General features: G+C 34.7%; 6 protein-coding genes across 8 annotated transcripts; 5 read left to right on the top strand and 1 right to left on the bottom strand.

The window, feature by feature from the left end:
• Window positions 1–75: 75 nt before the first annotated feature.
• scl-26 (SCP domain-containing protein) lies at window positions 76–1,010 on the top strand (the record flags this gene model as incomplete). The annotated part of the gene is made up of 4 exons (NM_072562.1): window positions 76–255; window positions 308–436; window positions 479–678; window positions 893–1,010. 4 exons carry the CDS (start codon window positions 76–78, stop codon window positions 1,008–1,010), a joined length of 627 nt encoding a protein of 208 aa, NP_504963.1.
• Window positions 1,011–1,369: 359 nt separating this feature from the next.
• C50E3.9 (G_PROTEIN_RECEP_F1_2 domain-containing protein) lies at window positions 1,370–2,625 on the top strand (the record flags this gene model as incomplete). Its single annotated transcript, NM_001356703.1, has 4 exons — window positions 1,370–1,636; window positions 1,716–2,108; window positions 2,162–2,323; window positions 2,371–2,625. The coding sequence occupies 4 exons, from the start codon at window positions 1,370–1,372 to the stop codon at window positions 2,623–2,625; spliced, it is 1,077 nt and encodes a 358-aa protein (NP_001343643.1).
• A 624-nt stretch (window positions 2,626–3,249) lies between these two features.
• Window positions 3,250–6,866, top strand: C50E3.7 (Serpentine receptor class gamma; the record flags this gene model as incomplete). Of its 2 annotated transcripts, none has more annotated exons than NM_001356701.3 (4): window positions 3,250–3,501; window positions 5,759–6,154; window positions 6,397–6,567; window positions 6,618–6,866. In NM_001356701.3, 4 exons carry the CDS (start codon window positions 3,250–3,252, stop codon window positions 6,864–6,866), a joined length of 1,068 nt encoding a protein of 355 aa, NP_001343827.1. The 2 variants fall into 2 exon arrangements, with proteins under 2 accessions (NP_001343827.1, NP_001343826.1); NM_001356702.3 differs by lacking the exon at window positions 3,250–3,501 and adding an exon at window positions 5,210–5,542.
• A 21-nt stretch (window positions 6,867–6,887) lies between these two features.
• On the bottom strand, window positions 6,888–13,623 carry C50E3.5 (SpoU_methylase domain-containing protein). Its single transcript, NM_072556.7, has 7 exons — window positions 13,553–13,623; window positions 13,089–13,505; window positions 8,123–8,234; window positions 7,897–8,069; window positions 7,758–7,846; window positions 7,297–7,704; window positions 6,888–7,173 (listed from the first exon to the last, which is right to left on the bottom strand). Exons 1-7 carry the CDS (start codon window positions 13,619–13,621, stop codon window positions 6,996–6,998), a joined length of 1,446 nt encoding a protein of 481 aa, NP_504957.2. The 5' UTR covers window positions 13,622–13,623; the 3' UTR covers window positions 6,888–6,995.
• On the top strand, window positions 11,065–13,089 carry C50E3.6 (Ig-like domain-containing protein). Its single transcript, NM_072557.5, has 9 exons — window positions 11,065–11,195; window positions 11,243–11,378; window positions 11,428–11,540; window positions 11,588–11,699; window positions 11,960–12,234; window positions 12,323–12,413; window positions 12,583–12,691; window positions 12,735–12,862; window positions 12,908–13,089. Exons 1-9 carry the CDS (start codon window positions 11,181–11,183, stop codon window positions 13,057–13,059), a joined length of 1,131 nt encoding a protein of 376 aa, NP_504958.3. The 5' UTR covers window positions 11,065–11,180; the 3' UTR covers window positions 13,060–13,089.
• A 291-nt stretch (window positions 13,624–13,914) lies between the features above and the next one.
• Window positions 13,915–20,077, top strand: F19F10.11. 2 transcript variants are annotated; one of them, NM_072554.8, is made up of 12 exons: window positions 13,921–14,077; window positions 14,127–14,230; window positions 14,276–14,374; window positions 14,423–14,521; window positions 14,598–14,723; window positions 14,770–14,844; window positions 15,516–15,965; window positions 16,803–17,087; window positions 17,139–17,241; window positions 17,727–18,826; window positions 19,039–19,143; window positions 19,244–20,077. In NM_072554.8, exons 1-12 carry the CDS (start codon window positions 14,021–14,023, stop codon window positions 20,004–20,006), a joined length of 3,366 nt encoding a protein of 1,121 aa, NP_504955.1. In that variant the 5' UTR covers window positions 13,921–14,020; the 3' UTR covers window positions 20,007–20,077. The 2 variants fall into 2 exon arrangements, with proteins under 2 accessions (NP_504956.1, NP_504955.1); NM_072555.6 differs by lacking the exon at window positions 19,244–20,077 and having other exon boundaries at window positions 13,915–14,077; window positions 19,039–19,191.
• The last annotated feature ends 2 nt before the right edge of the window (window positions 20,078–20,079 follow it).

The raw sequence follows: 20,079 nt of genomic DNA, 5'->3' as shown, positions 1-20,079 counted from the left end.
CGTGTTATGTATTTTCAGTCAACAACAAGGGTATATAATCCGAACAGACTCTAATAAAAAGTATCATTGGTAACAATGAAGAATATTATCATGATCCTTTTGGGTCTTACTGTTGGCTCTTTCGCCAGTACCCACGAGTGGAATGAAACTGCGATAGAAGGACTTGTTTTTGTTCACAACAAGCTAAGAAATGATGCCTCTCAAGGCCTTTGGGCTCGCCACAATATCTCCAAATCGACTGACATGCAAAAATTGGTAAATTTATAAGCTTTATGATATATTTTCTCTTATCTACTAAATAATTCAGTTCTGGAACAACTCATTAGTGGCTGAGGCCAAACATGAAATGTACGATTGCGATCAGCTGGAAAAGAGAGAATTGACATTAGGTGAAAATATATACCAATACGATGTCACCACTTATGATGACGTTGATGTGAGTTTCATATTTTTAAAACGCTCTAATTTCAAATTTAAGGGTCAACAAGGAGAGGCAGCTATTAATAAAGATTCTCACGATGCTCTTAGTTCTAAAGATCAAGCAGCTCAGTATCGTCTCCGACAAATACTTTATTCCAAATCAAACTCAATCGGATGTATCTACGAAAGCTGTGATAGGATTGATGATGAAGGGACAAATTATAACACTCGTTTCATCATCTGCAAGTATAGTCCAGCGTAAGTTTACAAAATACTAACTGAAGCTTTTGCCAACATTCAAATAGACAAACTTTGAAGCAATGTTTTATTGAAAAATCAAACTTTTTATACGTTTTAATCAGTTTGTAACATAAATTTTCCATAGATAACTGTTCGATAATTAATTTTTTGGCTGAAAAAATCTGAAAACATAAAAGCAAACCTTTTTTTCATCTTATCAATTCCATTTTAGATTGAAAAACATCGATGACCAGCTATACGAAGAAGGAGAAGAAGCTTGCTCCAACTGTCCATCTGGTACTTCATGTACTGATCCAATGATGAAACTTTGCGAAAAAAAATTAGTTTAAAGTTTTTAAATAAATATCTGATAAATATGTGCTAACAAAAACAATAGTTTTTTTTTTCTGATGGTGTACTTTGTTAAAAGAGTTTGAAAAATCAAAAGTTTAAATTTATAACATTCAAAGCCATTTCTCTAAACTTCAAAATTTTTTTTAGAAATCCGAATAACATATAATTAATTTTGATCACATGAATTCTTTTTTGAATGATTTTTATTTAATATTTCAAACTTTCGTATCACAAGTTATTTTATTCAAATAACAAAATTCACACTTTATTTAACCAGCAATTAACTAGAATTTTTATAACGCTTCAACACCTCTTCCTTCTGGATTTTGAACCTTTTTTCTTACTTATTTCAAAAATGTACGTTCTCTCGTTGGTATTTTCAAGTTCAATTCAAAATATGGCAAATCAAATGCCCCAATTTGAAGAAATATGTCTACATAAGAATTTCAAAAAAGAGTGTTTTAACTTTAAAGGTGAAGGGACAGCTATACCTTCAACTTTCAATGAAGAAACTGTTCGCCCTTGGGTAGAGCTATTTCATTTGGAAATTTTTATTTGTATCTTGAATTTTACTTTGTGGATTTATTTAGCTATCGATCAATGGAAAAGAATTGAAAAAGATGTAAGTTTTATATTGGAATCCGGTTTTGCAAATTTAGAAACTGAGTGGCGTATATGATAGATTAATATTATTGTTTCAGGTTAAAACCTCTATTAGCATGTTATCTCTCTCTTGTTCTATTGGTGTTCGAATTCTTTTCTCAACTGTTGCAATCTGTATTAGTTTGGTATATGGAAGTAAACCCTCGCTGATAAAATCAATTGTTTTGCAACTATCCCTTTATCTAGACTACTGTTGTCATTTTTTCTCCATTGCAATTTCATTTGTCATAACGCTCAACTACTTTTATTATTGTACATTCCGGAACTGGCATTCCCGTAATTTCAAATTCCATAAATTTGGAGTTTTAATTTTTACTTTTTTATTTTCGATTATCTGTGCAATGTCTTCAATACTTACTTCTCAAATTGAAAGAATATTTCAATGCAAATTTGGGTTTTTGGATTTTGGAAAAAATGAGAATATCCAAATGGTTTTTTTTTTAATTTTGAAAATAACATTAAATTTTAACAAAAGAAATTTTAGATAATCAACCGAGTGACTTTGATATTTCCTTGTGTGTCTCTCATCATTGGGTACCTTATTTTCCGTATGTCTCTCAAGAAACGAACGAGTGGGGCTGCAAATCATAGCAAATGCAAAGAAAAAATTGTTTTGCCTATTTTTGTAACTACCCTGGTTTACACTGTAAACTTTAATTTTTTCTCAAATATTACATCCAGATAATATTTCAGATTTTATGTGTAATCAATGAAATAATCTACTTCACCACCCGCAAAAGCTCCTACGAATTCCAATTTTTAGTTTTTTCCACACTGAGATTGTCAAATTCTCTACCGGAAATATTGCTGGCAATACTTCTAATATGCACAAATAATCATATAAAAATGAAGAAAAAGTGCATAAAATGGATAAAATCTAAAACTAATACGTCAACAAGAGTCAATGTGACAAACCAAATTTCTTATACAGCTAATCCAATTCAGTAAATTTTTAAGAAAATCTATTTTGTGTCCGATATATTTTTTAAAAATAATATTCATTCTATAAATTTGTTCCTCAATCGTTTTGTGTTTATTCATTATTGAAATTCAAGTAGAAAATTAGTCATATGTGTATCTTTTCTTGGTTATCGTTTAACTGTCTTTAAACTAGGATTTTACAACCTGTTGGTCAGATTACAGTTAGGCTCTAAAGTTGGTGAAGAAAACATTCAGCCAAGTTCTCTCCTTCCAGTTCTTGGCTAACTTTGCTCAGCAAGGAAATGTCTAATCAAAGTTTGTCCAGTACTTGTTAATTATAAAATTTAATGATGGATAAGAAATGGGTTGGTGATTATTTTCATAACCATTTGTTCAATAATTTTCCTGACCACACTGAACTTTCTAAAAAAGGGCAATGAAAAATGCTATGTATAACATTTTACATGAAGTGTAACATTTTGATTTGCATTTTCGATCTCGCAGGGGAATTTCAATTCCTCACAAAAGACTTTATCAGCGGTAACTTTCGCGAAATCTATGATTATAAGTGTCATTTTCAAATTTTTCGGCGAACTTTCAAACCTCCCTCCAGTCTTTGTCTAGCTTCATTATTAGTGTTTGCATTTTCCGATGAGCTTCTCATTTTATTTCGAAGGATCTGATGGTAAGAATCAAGAAGTCAATATTGATAAACCATACTGCCCAAGACTGAAATGTGAAGATGAAGATTACGTCAATGAGCTGGCGGTGGCTCTCGGAAACTCAAAGTCCACTGGATTTTTGTCTATTGCAGTTTTTGTTCATCTAACTGTAAACGTATTTAATTTTGCAACACAGCTTTTCAGTGCCAAATATATTGTTAAATTTAAATACTTTCAAAAGGTAATAGTTTTTTTAAAGAGTACTTTGGCAAAAGTTAGGCAAGGTTTTTTTTATGCTGCCCCCAAGTTTTATTCAAGTTTCAGTTGTGAAAGTGATTGGCTATAACTGTAACAAATTGGGCCTGAACATAGACACAGCCTGAACTGACTGTGAGTCTTGCCAAAGTTCTGCCAAAGGTTTGCCAAATTTCAATCTAACATAAGTCAATAATTTTGAGTCAAAATTGAGAGAAACGTTGGAACCGATTGCCGAGTTCTTAAACTGGCAGAACTTACAATTAGGACTGGAAAGCATGCTAACTAAAATTTATGCAATTCTTTAATTCCTGGCACGTGAATCAAAAAATCTTGCTTCTTTGCAAAAAATCAAAATTTGACTGAACATGTTCATGAACATTTTTGAAAAATCAACAAATGTAATTGAATTGAATTGATATTTAGTCATTTTGGAATGTTATGAGTGAATCTATACAAAATATGCATTGCCGGTACTCAACTTTGAAAAAGATCTTAAAGAAAATGTTCAAACATCTTGAGCAACTTACTCATATAACGCAACAAATGACATTTCCAAGAGCAATCTTGATATTAGCGGCGAAATTGCAACGTCTTACGAATAGAATTTTTAGTACTAGAATTCTACAAAACCAATAATTTAAGTTGGCAGTTTTCTCAAGATTTTTGGCAAAACTTTCGAGACTTGTTAATCTAGCTTTACAACTGACATTTTTATTTTACGATGAGCTTTTCGTTTCATTTCACAGATTCTAAAGACCAGAGTCAAGAATCAAATATTGAAAAACCATTCTGTCCAAAAGTGAAATGTGAGGATGAAGATTACGTTAATGATCTGGCTGCAGTTCTCGCAAACTCAGAATCAACAAACTTTTTATCGGTTGCAGTTTTTGCACGTCTATCTGTAAATTTATTAAATATGGCAATACAGGGTTCTTGTATCAAATATATTGAGAAACATAATTACTATAAGAAGGTGGGAATTTCATATTTCGAATATTTTTACTGAAAGTTTTTAACTTTCGCTAACTTCCAACTTTTTCTGTGAATTTCAATTTAAAAAGTTGTTTTTTTACTGAATTTGTTAAGTAACAATGAAAAAAATAAACCTAAAACCCTGAATCACCCTAATTAATAGAGGAAAAGTGAAACAGATTACAATTTTCTGAAGTCGCCGAAATAACAGATAACTATAAGATTTAGCCGCTGGAAATCAAACGAGCCATAAATTGAAAAAGTTGATACTTGGATTTACGAGTTAGCCGTTAACCATGTGATAGTGATATTTTAGTTGATTTCAAAAAAAGAATTGTCTTGTGCCCAATAGTAAGCAAGTAGGAAACCAATGAAGTAGGTTAAATCAACAATCAAGTTTAAATCAAAAAAATCAGAATGTGCCAGATTAATGCCAGATTCAAAAATATGGTACGAACTCGACACAACTTCTTAATCAACTTTAGTCCCCAGCAACTTCTTCGCTAAGTTTTTTACAACACCAAAAAATCTCCAAACCCCATTTAGATCATTTTGAAACCTTTGTATACACTAAATGTACTTTGAAACAGGAAAAGCTCAAACATCTTAGAACGTACCATGTGATATTTTGATGTACATTTTCAATCTTATGAGTGATATTTCAATGTTTCACTAATAGCTCTATTAGTAGTAGGATTTGGCAACACCTATGATTACTCATGGCATTTTTCACAAATCGTTTTGGCAAAAAAATGTCAGAATTTTTTCCATTTAGTACTTGCGTAACTTTACTTTTCAATCTTACCATGAGCTTCTCATTTAATATCATCGGAGGTGATAATCAAGAAACTAATATGAAAGATTTAAATTGTCCAAGACTCAAATGTGAGGACGAATACTATGTTAAAGAGCTTGTTGTAGCTCTCGGAAACTCATCGTCTCAAAGTTTTTTGTCAATTGCTGGCCTTGTTCATCTAGCTGTGAACCTATTTAATATATCAGTTCAGCTTTCTTGTGTCAAATTCATTGACAAACGGGCCTTGTTCAAAAAGGTGATTAGGTATTTGATTTTCTAATAAGGTGGAAGTCTATAGAGGCGTCACTGAAAAACTGAAAAAGCCTAAACAGGAGCCTACTACTAAAATTCTTCATTCCCAGGTTTAAATTTAAATCACGAATAGGAGAAAACTAAGCGTGAAACAAATTGAATTGAATAGACACCTAGGCAGGCAGGCAGGCATGAGGCACACAATAACTTCAATTTCCAGAGCACTTTCTTCAAAATCCTTCTGATACAATGCTTCGTTGTTTCACTTCGTGTATTCTTACATATTCTTACAATTTGCATCATAATCTATGTATCAAATACCGAATCGTCAGTGAGCAAGTTTCTAAGTCAATGCTCCCTCTACGTGGATTACTGTAGTAACTTCTTCTCATTAACTGTCACCTTTCTTATGTCATTGAATCGTTGCTTCTGCTTCGTGTCGTACACTTGGAATGCAAGAATTTTCGACGGAAAAAACGTGATCTACAGTGTTTCAATCGGCGCTGTGATATCCATTGTTAGCGCAGTTTTGTGTATAATTACTTCCCAAATACGACGCAACTTCCTGACGATTACGGGATTTGTTGATATGGGACCAGATATTGGATTTAAAGTTGTAAGTATTTAGTTTCAGACAATGGGTATAGCAACCGACATCTCACGGTATTTATATCTATACGATCTGCGTGCTTGCGTCCCGTAAGGTGTCGGTCGCTTTTGCTTATTCTTGTTTATCGAAGCAGCCGACATCTCACCGACCGCTTAACTTCCAACCTTTCTGCGGCCCGTGAGATGTCGGTTGCTTTAACCAAATTATCAAGTAGAGTTAACTTTACAATTTTAACTTCGAAATTTCAGTTAATCAACCGATTATTCTTCATCTTCCCGTTCGGCTCAATTGCGTGCTACGTTATTCTATTTTTTGTTATACGGAAACAAAATCAGCAGGCTCTCACAAAAACTTCAAACAGAAGCCGAGGAGAGCACAAGGTTTTCGTCCAGCTTCTAATTACCGCTGTTCTTTACGGCGTGAGTTTTGGAATTTTTAATAGATATAAAATTAATCAAATATTTTGCAGATAATGTCAATCGTCTATGAAACTATAAATTTCATATACTGGATTGACGTGGGAATTCAGCTGGCTGTAATTTCAGTGTTTGACGTACTAAACTACCTTCCAGAAATATCTCTGCCACTTCTATTAATTTGTAGTAGCGTACAAATCCGGAAAGCAATTTCTGATTGGATTGCTCCAAAGGGCGACCGAACTATGGGCGGTGTGACGACGGAGGGGCCAAGGACGACTTCAATGAGTAATAATAAGTGATACTAGTTTTTTAATGATTTTTTTTATTTTTTTATGTCATGGCTACGTATAAATTTGTGAGATTACTGTAACAAAATGCAACCGAGTTGTGAGAGATATGAACAGACTGGGGAATTCGAATAATTATAATTAGATAGCTCTCTTAATTTTGAGCTCATTGCAATAGGTTTTGGCAATCGAGGTGTTGTGCAGTTCCTCGTGAACATGTTGGAATATTACATCGAGGTGGTCATTGGGCAGCTGTCCGATTTTGTGGTCGCCAAGGATATCAGCTGGTATCGAGAGAGCACTTTCTGGCCAGAGGAGTCTGAAAAAAAATTTAATTAGTTTCAAAAAATGAAAAAGTTCAAATTCTTTTTTCTTTTTTTTTTTAAATCTCAAATCTATTTATCCAAAAACTTTTTTTTAATTTTAAAAAGAGCTGTATTACCTGACTACTTGATCAACAGCTTTTGCATTGGGTTGCCGTCCGATTTGTGTCATAAAACACGCATAATCCACTAACATCCTTCCCATTCCATTTTCAGTCGTCACTTCATTTCCACCAATTTTCAAATGTTTCTGTGGTAGAATTTGTACAGGATACTGTAGACCATTCGTTAAATTCACATCGGAAAGTTTCTTTTCGTGAGTTATCTTCTTGGCTGTTGGAAGAAGAGGATGAAATGATGTAGGAGGGTGTCCAATCGGTATTTCTGCCGTTTCTGGATCTTCTGATTGCCGAGTTTGGAGCATTTTCACTTCGAAAAGCTTGTTGAAAAGCGCCGAGTGACGTCGATGTTGATGGGAGAGGAAGTTGAGACGATTGTCGGTACTACATGTGTATTGAGCAAGAATTCTGGAAAATTGAAAATAAAGTGAAATTTGAACTGATCCACAAGAATCTCTCACCCAGAGCCTAAAAAAGTCAAGAGATTTGTGTCTCCATACCGGAATATCGTATCTTCGTCATTTCCAGAGTGGTGGAGAAGAACATGTTGCTGAAAATCCAAAAATATTAATTGAATTTAAAAAGTTTGGGTTATCCTACAATCATTGAATCAAGTATCGTCCGTTGTATAGTTGGTGTTGGTAGTACACCTAGAAGATGTGGCCTTCGGAACTTTGCGTGTAGATGTTCGGAATTTGAAGATGACTCGGCACTAGTTAAAGTTAAGGGATGTATATTTTCATATTGTTCAGGAGTTTCGTTCTTGCCAAAATCTGGAAAATAAAATTAAGTCTGACTAGAACAATTATATTTTTTAAAATCTTACCTGCAAACATCATCTTCCTTGGAAATTGTGCAGTTTTCTTGCGTCCAACTCCCATTAGAGTGTAGATATCGGCTCGGTAGGCGCTAACATTTGAGAATTCACTGGCGAATTTCTGAAAAAAAAATTTCATATTCTGCTTTCCCAATGGAAATTCCCATTTAATTTTATATTCACAACTGTGGCACGTAGTAGTGCAACTGACCATTGAAAAATGAAAAATGTGTGAATCGCAACCACATGTTAGTAATGGGATCGCGTTCAATTCATTCCAATAAATCCAATTGGTCGTCGTCGTGTTTTTTATGGATTACACAACGACCAACACACATTGGGACTCGCGTTCAAATTTTCAACTACTGGTCAGAAGCCCTACAGACTTGAAATAATCTTGTTGGATATTTTAAGTTTGAGGGCTTGAAAATTATTTTTTGTACTCACCACCCGGACGGGTATTCCCAAGTTGGAATAAGACAAATTGGTCATATCTCTTTCTGACACGTCGATTTGTCTTTGTGTCGGAAGATTTGCGTAAGATTAATTTGACAATATTGACTATATTGACTATATATATATATATATATACATACATATATATATATATATATATATACATGTATATACATGAATGTAGTGCCGACTATTTACGTGAGAAGTGCAAATTAAATTGTATTGGATCCGTCACATGTTTGCTCTTGTTTTCGATATTTTATGGCTCAATGAACTATAATGAGTCTATTGTCTGATCCTACGGGCTTATGCGTCGGCTTTCACTGAAATAATCCGTTTTGGGGGTTTTCCAGACTAGTTTGAGCATTGATTTAAGCTCTTTTTCGATAAGGAAGTATCTATTCCAAATTTCCAGAGAATGAATAGAACTTTAAGACTATTCTTCTTCCTCCATCTTTTTATTCTCGATGTTTTTGAATACAAATTGTTGTGTTTGTCTTCTTATTCTTCCTCTATTCGTTTTGGAAAGAGAAGGCGTTAGCTCTCACGCAAAATTTCCCCCTGTTCGTTGGCACAAAAAATGAACCAGAAAATTGATGATGACACTTTAGCATCGTGGCGGTTGTTGGAGCCCCGTTGTCTTTATTCGACTCGAACAAAAGGTGGCATCGCGCACGAAAACAGAGAGTGGGGAGCTCAGTCACTTTTTTCCTGTTGTTCTCTACATGAGAGAGCGAGATCTTCACAGCAAGGGTGCCTGGCTCGATTCGCCCCGCAAAACTGATTGACTTTTCGAGGGTAGTGGTATTCCCACAGCGAAACTTGTCACAATTCATTCACATTCTCACGAGTTTCTTCTCCTTCGTCTTCTTCTGTTACTTTTTACGCTCATCTCGCCCGCCTTTTTGTGAGTTGTCAGTGTGCCGCTGTCGAGCAGTAAGAACGAAGCAAAAAAAATGGGCGGGGCTTGAGCACCCAAGAAGAGATGAAGACAAACGGGTGTTCTTTGTAAGTGTATGAAGCTAGGAGGGCGGTTTCGCAGTGTTTGCTCTGATAGGTGAGATGAGAAATTGTTAGAGTGGTTTCGTCACTCCAGAATGTATCTAGAATTCCTAAATCTTGATTATTTTTCGGCGGGCATTGTGTGTCTCGTGTATGATTCATAGATTTCGTCAACGCCAGTTTTGAAAATCTAAAATTTTTCCAAAGGTTTTCTGATAGAATACTGTAGCATAAAACTCTGGCATTCGTAATAAAATTCCGGAAACCCCCGTAATTAGTTTGTTATTTCCTAACAAGATTTTTGATTCATTATGTATTGGAGCTCAAATTGGAATCTTATATTTCTATAACTAGTATAGAAATTTCAAGTTCCATAGAGAGTTCTAGATCAAAATGAGCCTTGTGACTCAAACTATGGGTGATAAATTACATTGTCTTGGCAACAAGCTGCCTTTAATCAATTCGGATTTTTAAGAGCTGCTCTATGAACACTGAGACAAAAGTAAATCCAAAATAAAACGAACAAAAAGGTTTCTTGATACTTCATCAGCAATTCCTTATTCTCCAGAGTCTTTGTGGTTTTTCGTTGTTTTTTTTATTTGGTCGTTCTTAGAGCAGATTCTAATGATCTCTGTGTTGTTTTTTCGCTTTTCCTGCTAATCCGACAGCTTGTTTCTAGGTATACGAAACCTTCAAAACTTAGTCATAAGAAGGAGAAGAAGTCAAAAATGGCCAGAATAAAATATACCTAGTATGCTTTTTTTTGACTCAATCAAGATGTCCAACTATAGAAGATTAGCGAGAAATGTAGAAAAATAACTGACAGCTTTCTAGACACTCGAGTTTTCGAGTACCAGAAAACCTCAAATAGATGTTCGAATTTTTGGCTAAAACGTAGAGCCATGAGAAAGTAGGAAATACCTATAACAAATAATCGTGAAAAGTCAAAAAGCAAATTTCTGATTGTTTTCTGAACTTTAAAAGTTGAGTAGAGCCAGTGGGACTTTCCCATAATGAAGCAAAAGGTAAATCTGCTTTTTAACACTTTAAAGTGTTTTAAATTTCCAAAATTTCTAGTCAACTACTTGTTCCATTTTTGAGAAGTCACAGATCACAAATTAGGAAGAAAATAGACGACTTCCCAAATCTTGAGGCTATGCTCTCTCTTCTTTTTCTTATTTCTCTTCCGAACATCATTTACTTCCCAAATTGAATCTGTACAGCCGTTATTTTTTGGCATCCTGTTCCTGGTTCAAAATTTTGTTGTAACGTAGATTTTCCCAGTTTTCTTAAATTGCTTGTTCTAGATCCATTTTCCACTAGATTCTCATCATCAACAACAACAAGTTGAGTTAGTGAGAACTTTTTGAAAGGGAGGAAGTGCGGTCTTTTTGTAGGTTTTCTTCTTCATGTGGGCTCTCGAAGAGTAACCTTTTCCTTCCTGCTTTATCGCAAGGCGGGCATAGAGACAAAAAGTGTATTTACTTTTTGAGAAGACGGCGACGACTCAAAGTGAGGGAGGTCACTCTTGGTGAAAGGAGAAGAAGAAGCACAACAAGCTTATTCGTTCGGTGAGCACAGCAACAGATTCTCAGATATCCGATGCTCCATGCGGTTTCATGAGGTATGTTCTTGAAAACGAAACCGTTTCCATTCCGAATTTGATTTCAGAATTGTATCTTCCAACTGCTTCTGTACTATTCTACGATCCTCCTAGAAGTGGTAGAGTCAAATGTAATATTCACTGTAGAAGAGAGCAATGTAACCACACCTATTCGTCATTTACACCGACTTCGGCATTCGAAAGGTTACTGTAGCACCTCTATTGGAAATGACTCATTGCTTCTATTTTTAAGGACCCTCTCCATATTTAACCGCCTCGTCATCTGTCATAAACCAGCGCGAGTCGAATCGTCTGGAGTCGTTCTCACTGAATTGCCCACATGTTGTCGATTCGAGTAATAAAAACGTGAGGGTCTTACCGAAAATGACTCGTATGATTTTTTTTGAGTTTAGGTTCACATTGAGGTCGTGTGGACTCTAAACGAAACTGTTTGGCTGAAGATCGAGAAAGGCCATCAACGAGTTGTGAATGGAGAGTCGACGTTTAACAAGAGACGCGTGTCAGGTTAGTTAGAAATTCCACTTGAGAACTTCAGTACTTCATGCATTAGTTAGTGTGGCTGCTGGTAGGAAGGAGCCGGAACTTTACTAAAGGGCATAAATAACCGGTTGTTGGATTCTGTGAAAGGTGTCAGTGGCCAGATTTATAGAATCCTGTCAATTTCATGAAAAAACTTGAACTTCTCTCTTCCCATAGATTTTGCCAATTAGGAGGCTGCTCGCCGAGCACGAAATGTTTTCTTAGAGCAAAATTTGATATTTCAGGGAAAACAGTGATGCGTCTACTACTCAACAACGCTCGATACCTTTTTGATTATGATGAGCTAACTGGAGACTTTTCAATGGAAATCTCGCCAGTTCTTTGGTCTTCCGATAGTGGAGCATGGCAGTGTCACGTCACCGTTCGCCAGGAAAACGGGAAATCTCACACTCTAACCAGCCGTCGTCGTATCAAGGCAGGCGAGATCGGAGTACGGAAAGAGACTCGTCAAGAAATGAGAACGAAGACAAAGAAGGAGGACATTGCGTTGCTTTCTCGGGTTAGTAGTATAACTATTACGAGAAGATATTAGATTATAAGTGGAAGAGAAGCGGCGATGCGAATAAATGAAATGATCTGAGTTTCAGATAGAGGAAAAGCCGGAGAAGATGACGGAAAAGGAGGAAGAACCAAGAGTTGAGGAGAAAGAGAATGTAGAATTCGCTAATGTAGGGAAAGGTGGGCTATTCATAATCAATCCAAATTAATAGAGACGTATTGTTGAGAAGTGAAATCTCTAAAATGATCTTTTTAACTTATAGGAATAACTTCATTTAAGGTAATCTCAATGAGTTTAAATTTCGGAAATATCAAAAGGTTTTGTCAAGTTACGGTATTAAATATTCAGAATCATCTCCGATTCTTCTACAAAAACGAGGAGATAGATCGTCGGATCACTTGCATCACAACGTGGCATCATTTTCTCGAAACTCTGATGACAACGTCTATATGACACGGTAAGCTTAATATAGTGAATTTTTGAAGACCTGCTCCTTTTAGAAAATCCGAAGAAATTTCTACAAATGTGATTTTTGCTCGAACCGACGGAGCGCTTCGGCATCATCACAAGCCAATCAGACATCGAGAGTTGGAACGATTATTCGATGCTCAGATTGATTATGAACTCGGTGAGAAGGGTCTACACACAACTTGAGATTATTGTTAAATTTCAGATATGTCAACCGACGACATGTACTACCAGAATTTGATGAACACACGAGCGCGTGCGCGGAGTGCACATTATTACTACAATGAAGGAAACAGTAAACGAGCATATCTCACTTTTTGTTCGCTATTTTTTGCCACTTTTTACTTGTTTTTGTGAAAAACAATAAATAAATATGGGTAACTTACCTTTGCATTTTTCGAGAAAACATGAGATGATTCCACGATTACCACACTTGACACGTTGCGATTCAGAAGACGTTCGGCGAATTTTGTGGAATGAAAATTGAAAAGTGTGACATCAATATCCGATAGTGAGGTTGTCATTGACGATGATTTTTGAAGTGATCGCATCAGAATTGACAGTGCTGATTTGATGGGAGCATGTCCGTCGGATCGATTTTCTTCGATTACTTCGGAACGCTTCTTTTTATCGTCTGACGAGCTAGTTGATTCTTCGTTTTCTGCGAATTCTGTCTCGGAAGATGTTGCGGGGGGCATCGAGAAATTTGGAGAAGAATCGATGGGTAAATCCAGGGACGATTCTGGAGCAGAATTCCACGACCAGACATCGGGATCAAATACTTGAGAGCTCACGAGAGGTGCCTGAAAATCATTTATTTAAAATTTGGCAAAAAATTTAGATTTCAAACCTTTACATCTTGACATGTAGGATTTTTTCGAATTGTGGAAATGCATCGAATTCGATTCCATATTCGCATTTCTGAAAAACTAGATTATTATTTTATTTTGGAAGATTAGGCTATTATGAACAAAAAAGCAACTTTTGAAAATTGAAATTGAAAAAAAATGTTACAAAATGAAAAGCGAGAGTTTCCAAATCGTGTGCAGATTTCGAGAGACGCAGGCGAAAAAGGAAACGCAAATGCGCTCCACCGCAATTTTTTGTTTTTATTTTTTTCCCATTTCATTTTTTTGCGATGAATATTTAATATATTTGCAATTTTTCCTTTTCTTGTCTTTTTAATTAAATTTTTAATTTAACCAGATGAATTTTCAGGTAAATCTGTACATAAAACTAAGTATTCAACCCGAAAAACAGTGTGTCTAGCATAGTATCAATGCTTAGGTGCTAGTTTTGTACAAATTACGGTTTCCAAATGCCGTTTTCTAAGAAAAATGAACAAAATGGTGGAATCACAGAAGCAGCGCTTCAGGTAAACAAATAAGCAAGTTCAGAATTCTCATTAAAATCACATTTTGCAGGCTATAAAGCAAGAGCCTTTGGATCAAAGGGAACAGCTCCCTGAAGAAATCAAATTAAAACCCGGTGAAATGATTCTTGTTCCAGATGATCCAATGCTTCCTGGGTAATACAATTTTGTTTTAATTTAATCTTGAAACTAATTTTCCAGAAACTCTACAGCTTCTACTTCAAATTTCTCCAGAGAAGAACTTCCGGGTCCTAGTGATGTTGTGCGAACAATTTCTAAAAACGATCTCATGATGTCAAGGTTCATTGATTGAATAAATAAATTTTTTACACAAAATTTTTTTTTCAGAAAAACTGCTGCGCCATCTTCGTGTCCACCGAAGGAGCAGTCGATGAAGCCCAGTTTTCAGACTGAAAAAATTATGGGCGATTTTGTGAAGCAACGGAGGTATTTAAAACTAAAATTTTTAATTCAAACTGTTCTGAAGTGCTTTTTAAAATATAATTTTTCTTCTTTTTTCCAGAAAGCTGAACTTCGCGACGCCGTGGCCAAGAAAAGATCCAGGGCCTTCATCAAATTCTTGGCTCACAGAATATCGACCATCAGTACCTGGGAATCAAATTGAAAATTCAAATATAGAAAATTTAATGTTTGTTGAAAGCAAAGATGAAAGAAAAAAATTGTTTTTTTTTCAGCAAAAAAGTAGCTCCCTTCTACTCTCGCACCACTCACGAAAGTCCACATTCATCTCAAACTGTCGAAGATTTTAGGTCAGAAATTTTGAAAAATAATAGCTCAACAGTTAGAAAAAATGACCGACTGTGAAGAAAATTTAAAAATTTATATAAATTTTTTATGATTTTTTTCACACATATTTCCGATAAGAAAATTATAAAATGATGTTAAATTATGCATTTTTTCAGCGAATTTTTTCGGGTTATCAAATTTTCTTTACGGAAAAAATTGACAAACCGAGTTTCAAATCTAATATTGATGAAAAAACCAAGAAAAACCTATGAGTTTAGCTAGAAAACGAAAAAAAAACGAATTCAAAAATAATTAGATCTTTTTCAAATTTTTGCAAACTTGAAATAATCGTAAAATATATTATCATTAGGGTCCATTTTCTATGATTTGGAGCAAGGGTGGCGGCTTTTCGATTTTAGTTTTTTTTCGATATTTCGGTAAAAATTTGTTTTTCAATCAAAAAACTTTAAATTTTTGCCATTTTTTTTCTTTAAAACAAAATATTTATGTTTTTTCTCACGAACCTAATTAAAATTTAGTAAAAAATTGAATTTAGGGTCAATTTTCTGAAAAAAAATTCTTGTCCAGAATTTTTTTTTGGAAAATTAAAAAAATCGAAAAATGACGCCCTTGATTTAGAGAAAAATCTCAAATCGAATCTACTTCACCTTTAATTAATATTTTTTTTTTGCAGATCGGAATCTCTTGATTTATTGTATCCAATGAGAAGCCAGGAAGAACGTGCTAAAATAACCATGCAAATCAATAGAAGTTCACCAATTCTCGATAATGAACAACAAGTTCTTCCAACGTCAGGAACTTGTGAAGTTTTGTCTCAGTTTATGATTTCGCAAGGAATTCCGTTCGAAAATATCAAGGATAGCTCATTCAAGAAATTGCTCGAACATTTTGAGCCGGGAAGTGTGGTTCCAACGGTGAAAGAGTTGGAGCGGAGCATGAAATTCAAGAGAACACAGAAACCGATTGATTTAAGTATTCATGGACCTGTGAGCATTACAGTTGATCTGGTGAAACATTTTGGAGATGCAGAAGATAAAATGTATTTGGTTTTTTCCGTTCATCATTTTGAGAATTCGGGCGATCGGACTGATGCGGTTTTCTTGAAACGAGTTGGATACTCGCAGTAAGTCTTTTTTTAAAGATTTATATGGATGTGAACGCGAAAAATTGAGCAAAACCAGAACCAAAACCAAAAAAGTTTTTGTTTTCTAAAAAGTGGAAAAAATTTAATCAGAAATCCATAACAAATCTTTTTATTTTTTTTTAAAAAGGAAAAAAAACAACAAAAATATTAAAAATTAAAAATATATATTCAGAAAACAAAAACTTTTTTTTAATTTTTTGGTTTTCTGATTTTAGATGGTTTATGAATGCGAGAAAAAATCAATAATCAATAAAAAATCGAATTTTTTAAAATTAAAATTGTAAAAAAAATTATCGAAAAAGTTTTTGAAAAATCAAATTTTAACATTTTTCGGATTTTTTATCAAAAAATGTCTAGGGAACATGAAAATAAAAAAATGCTTCAGAAACCAAAAAGAATCGATCTAAAATATTGTTTTCTGATTAAAATTTTTTCTTTTTTCTAGAAAACAAGAAACTAAATTCGAGAAATCCGAAAAACCATTTTAGAAAAATTATTCAGAAAACCAAAAAAAAATTAATTTTTGAATTTTTCAGTTCTCTGATAAAATATTTTGCAAATCGTTTTTCCAGTTCTTTTAAAAAATAATCCCAAAAAATGATAATTGATTTTTTTAAACGTTTTCTGATCAGAACAATTGACATGTCTAGTTTTACCTTTTAAAAAATAAATTAATTTGTTCAAATGTCCGATTGCTCGGGTAAAAAATCGAAACGGAAAAATTGGGAACCCGAAATGTTCGGGTTTTGATTTTAAAAAAATTGCAATTCATACACCAATCAAAAAACTTCATACTCTCATCATTATCATTTTCAGATTAAACTATCAGACGATTGTAATGCATATACGGGACTCGATGAGCATCCACAAATACAAAAATCTCAGCGTCACGAACATTTTAGCTTCAAATCGGATAATTGCTCATCGATTGGAAAATGATGTACACTCGACCGTCAATTTCTACATTTGCTTCCAACATCATATAACATCATTTGTATGCGCTTTACTTGATATGGAACCATTTTCCAGTCGGCTACAAAATCTTCGGGAGTTCGTGAGAAAGGCAAAAAGCGATTATAAGATGAGATCTTACATGCATGAGTATGAATTTTGTGATCGAAAACCAATTTCCTAATTTTTTCCGTTTTTCAGGTGTTTGAACAAGAAGAAGAAATATTCTGATAATAGTCTACCGCCGATGGAGGATACGAGTTGGCAGTCTAAGATGAATTTTTTGAAAAGATGTCTAGAATTGGTAAGATTTCTATTTTAAAAATAATAATTTTTGTCCTAAATGACGGAAAACTATCCCAATATACCGAATATAACTGTAAGAAAGTTGTAGAATTTTTCTAGATTTTTGTTGATTTCTTCTTTCAAATTTACAAAAAATAATGATAAAAAAATGAGAATGAGTAGCCCAGATTTGTAATTTTCGCGTCTTTCGGCTGTATTGAGCGTTTTTCTAAATTTTTCTTCAATATTTAATTTAAAACTCTGTCTGTCAATTTTTCAGTATATAACACTTGATAACCCAAAAAAAATTCTCTAAAATTTCAAAATTGGTCTAAAAATCAATAATTAAAATTAATTAATATTTTTTGCCTGAAAAATTGGCAAATTTTACATCGACTGCCTTTGAAAAAAAACAAGCGATCTCAATTTTAATTTTTACAAAACTTAAAATATAAATTCTTTACAGTTATTTTCTGTCATTTTAAAAATATCTAATTTTTTCAGAGTTCCTTATTCCTCGATACGGTGATTTTAAACTACGAGGATTTTGGCAACGCAACTATCATCACCTCGGCAACATTTATCGATTTGAAAGTAATATTCAAAATACTCCAAGTGTGCTCCAAGTACTCACAAGAGCTAAGTGGCCCGGACAGTTCGGTGTCCCAGGTGATTCCGGCAATCAGATCGATTCGAAGTTGTCTGGTCAAGGTTACTGTCGGCAAAGCATTCGGTGAAGATGTTCGGAAGTGTTTCACAGATACATTCCAAGATTTTACTGCTGGACCCACAAGTATGAAATATCATATTGCGACTATATTGGATCCACGATTCGCCTATTGTGAAACTATGTATCAAAATGAAACATGGTCGGCTATCGAAGGACAACTCAGAGATGCATTTGTTTCGAAAAGATTCACAGCAAAGGATATTTCACAATTGAAATACACGGTGCCAGCAGATCGAGAATCGCGGATTAAAATCTTCTCGAGTGAACTGGAAAATTACAAGCAAATCTTGAAGACGTCTGATTCTGAGAATTTCAAAAATCCATTCAAATTTTGGAAAGTTCATCAAAGGAAGGGAATGAAAAGTCTAGCGTTTCTTGCTAGATACTATCTCGCTTGTCCAGCTGTTGCAATTGATGCGAATTATTTTGTTGGTGAGGGAAGTGGTAGTTTGGTAAGAGCCTGCAATATGTATCGAGATGAAGTGGAACTGGCCGCCTATTTGAATGCTGCCGCCGTTGAGCAACAGTATCGTGGAATTGGTTTTCGATATGAAGAAGACGAGGGTGAAAGTAATACGACAGACGCTGGAGACAAACCATCAACCTCTGGAGCATCTACCAGCAGCAGAGCGCCAAAGCGTAGTTTAGAAGCTCGGAACTCCTTCACTGAACAAGTACCGCCAAAGCGACTCGCAGAATCATTTATCGAGCCGGTTAGGATTCCGGAAATTCGAAGCTCTCAACAATTGATAGCTGGTCCATCAGAAACACTTGATAAAGATGTGAAACAGGAACCAATAGAGACTGAAGAATTTGAAAAGATATATGTGAAACGCGAGGCCGTTGAAGAGGATGAAGAATACTTTGTGGAGAGGTGAGCAGAAAGGGTGTCGGTTATTCGAAAAAAAAAATTAAATTTGGTCCTTTTTCCTTTTTATTAAAAAAAATTGATTTTTTTCCTTATTTTCTAAAAAACAAATTTCGAATTTAATTTCCTTGAAAAAGTCGAAAATGTTCGATAACACCCTTGATAAGCATCAAAAGTATCACTCCAATTATAATTTTAAGTAATATTTTTCTTTCCAGAGAAATTCCTGCACCGTCGCTATCCCCGCCAGCTGAAATACTTGAGAAACCAAAATGGTTCAGAAAAACCTCAAAATATGATGCGAAGATTGCGGCTTTGAAAAAGTAATTTTTTCTTGAAAACATTTAAAATAATAAAATTTTATTATTTTTCTGGTTTATTTTTATTTCAATCGAAATTTCAGATTAAGAAAACTTTTTTCAGAGATCCAAAACCTGCGAAACCTGTCAAGGTGCCCGTCTCGACTAGCTGTGTTCAATGTGGAACACCGAAACATGAAGGCTTGAGGAAACGAGAATGTGTGCCGGATGATCGTCTCCCATTCCTTCTGAACGCTGTTCGCAAAGGAGCTATTCCATTGGAGCTCACTCCGCCGATTTTTAATCGTAAAGCGATTTTTTTCTGTCTGGAACACATGCATGAGACTTGTGATGAGCTGTTCAAGATGTTTGGTGTGAACAGTCCGGAGGAAATATTTCGAGTTGATCCGAGCAGTGTGGATGAGGAATTGTTAAGAATGGCGGCTTATATCTCGGGACGAGAGAGCATATCAGCGCAACTTTTGAAATGTATTTCGTACAAATTCACTGTCAAATACCTCCAGAAGACGTGCGCAATGTGCGACTTGAATTTTTATCGGAAGGATATGATGAGCATCTCGAGAGAAGCGTGGGCGCTGGCCCAATGGATTGACTGTAGAAAGCTTGAGTTGACCGATTCGTGGAAGCATAAGAATATCAAAGATACAGGAAAGTTGTATGAAGCTTTGAAGGAGGATACTGATGGATATCTGTGTATGAATCATTTTCCGGAGAACTGTTTATCAAAAAGGAAACGTCATTTGTTGGATGTTGAGCGAGTTTTTGGAGAAGATGCTTTAGTGGATGATAATGAATATGAGGAGGAGGAGGAGGAAGAGTTGGAAGATGATTATGTTGAGAAAGAAGATACTTCTGTTTTAAATTGATTCTGTTTTGCTTTTTTCTTGTTTTTTTTTCGTTTTATTAAAATTCTATAAAGCTCACTTCAAGTTTTAAAAC

This window comes from Caenorhabditis elegans, chromosome V (assembly GCF_000002985.6).
Source record: "Caenorhabditis elegans chromosome V".
Classification (NCBI taxonomy): domain Eukaryota; kingdom Metazoa; phylum Nematoda; class Chromadorea; order Rhabditida; family Rhabditidae; genus Caenorhabditis; species Caenorhabditis elegans.
This window is presented reverse-complemented; position numbering and strand designations above follow the sequence as displayed.

Excerpts from the sequence above, each read along its gene's own strand:
- C50E3.6 (NM_072557.5), top strand. Across the intron at positions 11,379-11,427 it reads CCGACTTCGGCATTCGAAAG|GACCCTCTCCATATTTAACC; the intron begins GTTACTGTAGCA and ends TCTATTTTTAAG. Across the intron at positions 11,541-11,587 it reads TCGATTCGAGTAATAAAAAC|GTTCACATTGAGGTCGTGTG; the intron begins GTGAGGGTCTTA and ends TTTTGAGTTTAG.
- C50E3.5 (NM_072556.7), bottom strand. The coding sequence starts at position 13,621 with ATGCGAATATGGAATCGAATTCGATGCATTTCCACAATTCGAAAAAAT. Across the intron at positions 8,235-13,088 it reads TTTTCTCGAAAAATGCAAAG|AAATTCGCCAGTGAATTCTC; the intron begins GTAAGTTACCCA and ends TTTTTTTTTCAG. Across the intron at positions 7,847-7,896 it reads CGATACTTGATTCAATGATT|CAACATGTTCTTCTCCACCA; the intron begins GTAGGATAACCC and ends TTGGATTTTCAG.
- F19F10.11 (NM_072554.8), top strand. The coding sequence starts at position 14,021 with ATGCCGTTTTCTAAGAAAAATGAACAAAATGGTGGAATCACAGAAGCA. Across the intron at positions 15,966-16,802 it reads AAACGAGTTGGATACTCGCA|ATTAAACTATCAGACGATTG; the intron begins GTAAGTCTTTTT and ends TATCATTTTCAG. Across the intron at positions 19,144-19,243 it reads AAGATTGCGGCTTTGAAAAA|AGATCCAAAACCTGCGAAAC; the intron begins GTAATTTTTTCT and ends AACTTTTTTCAG.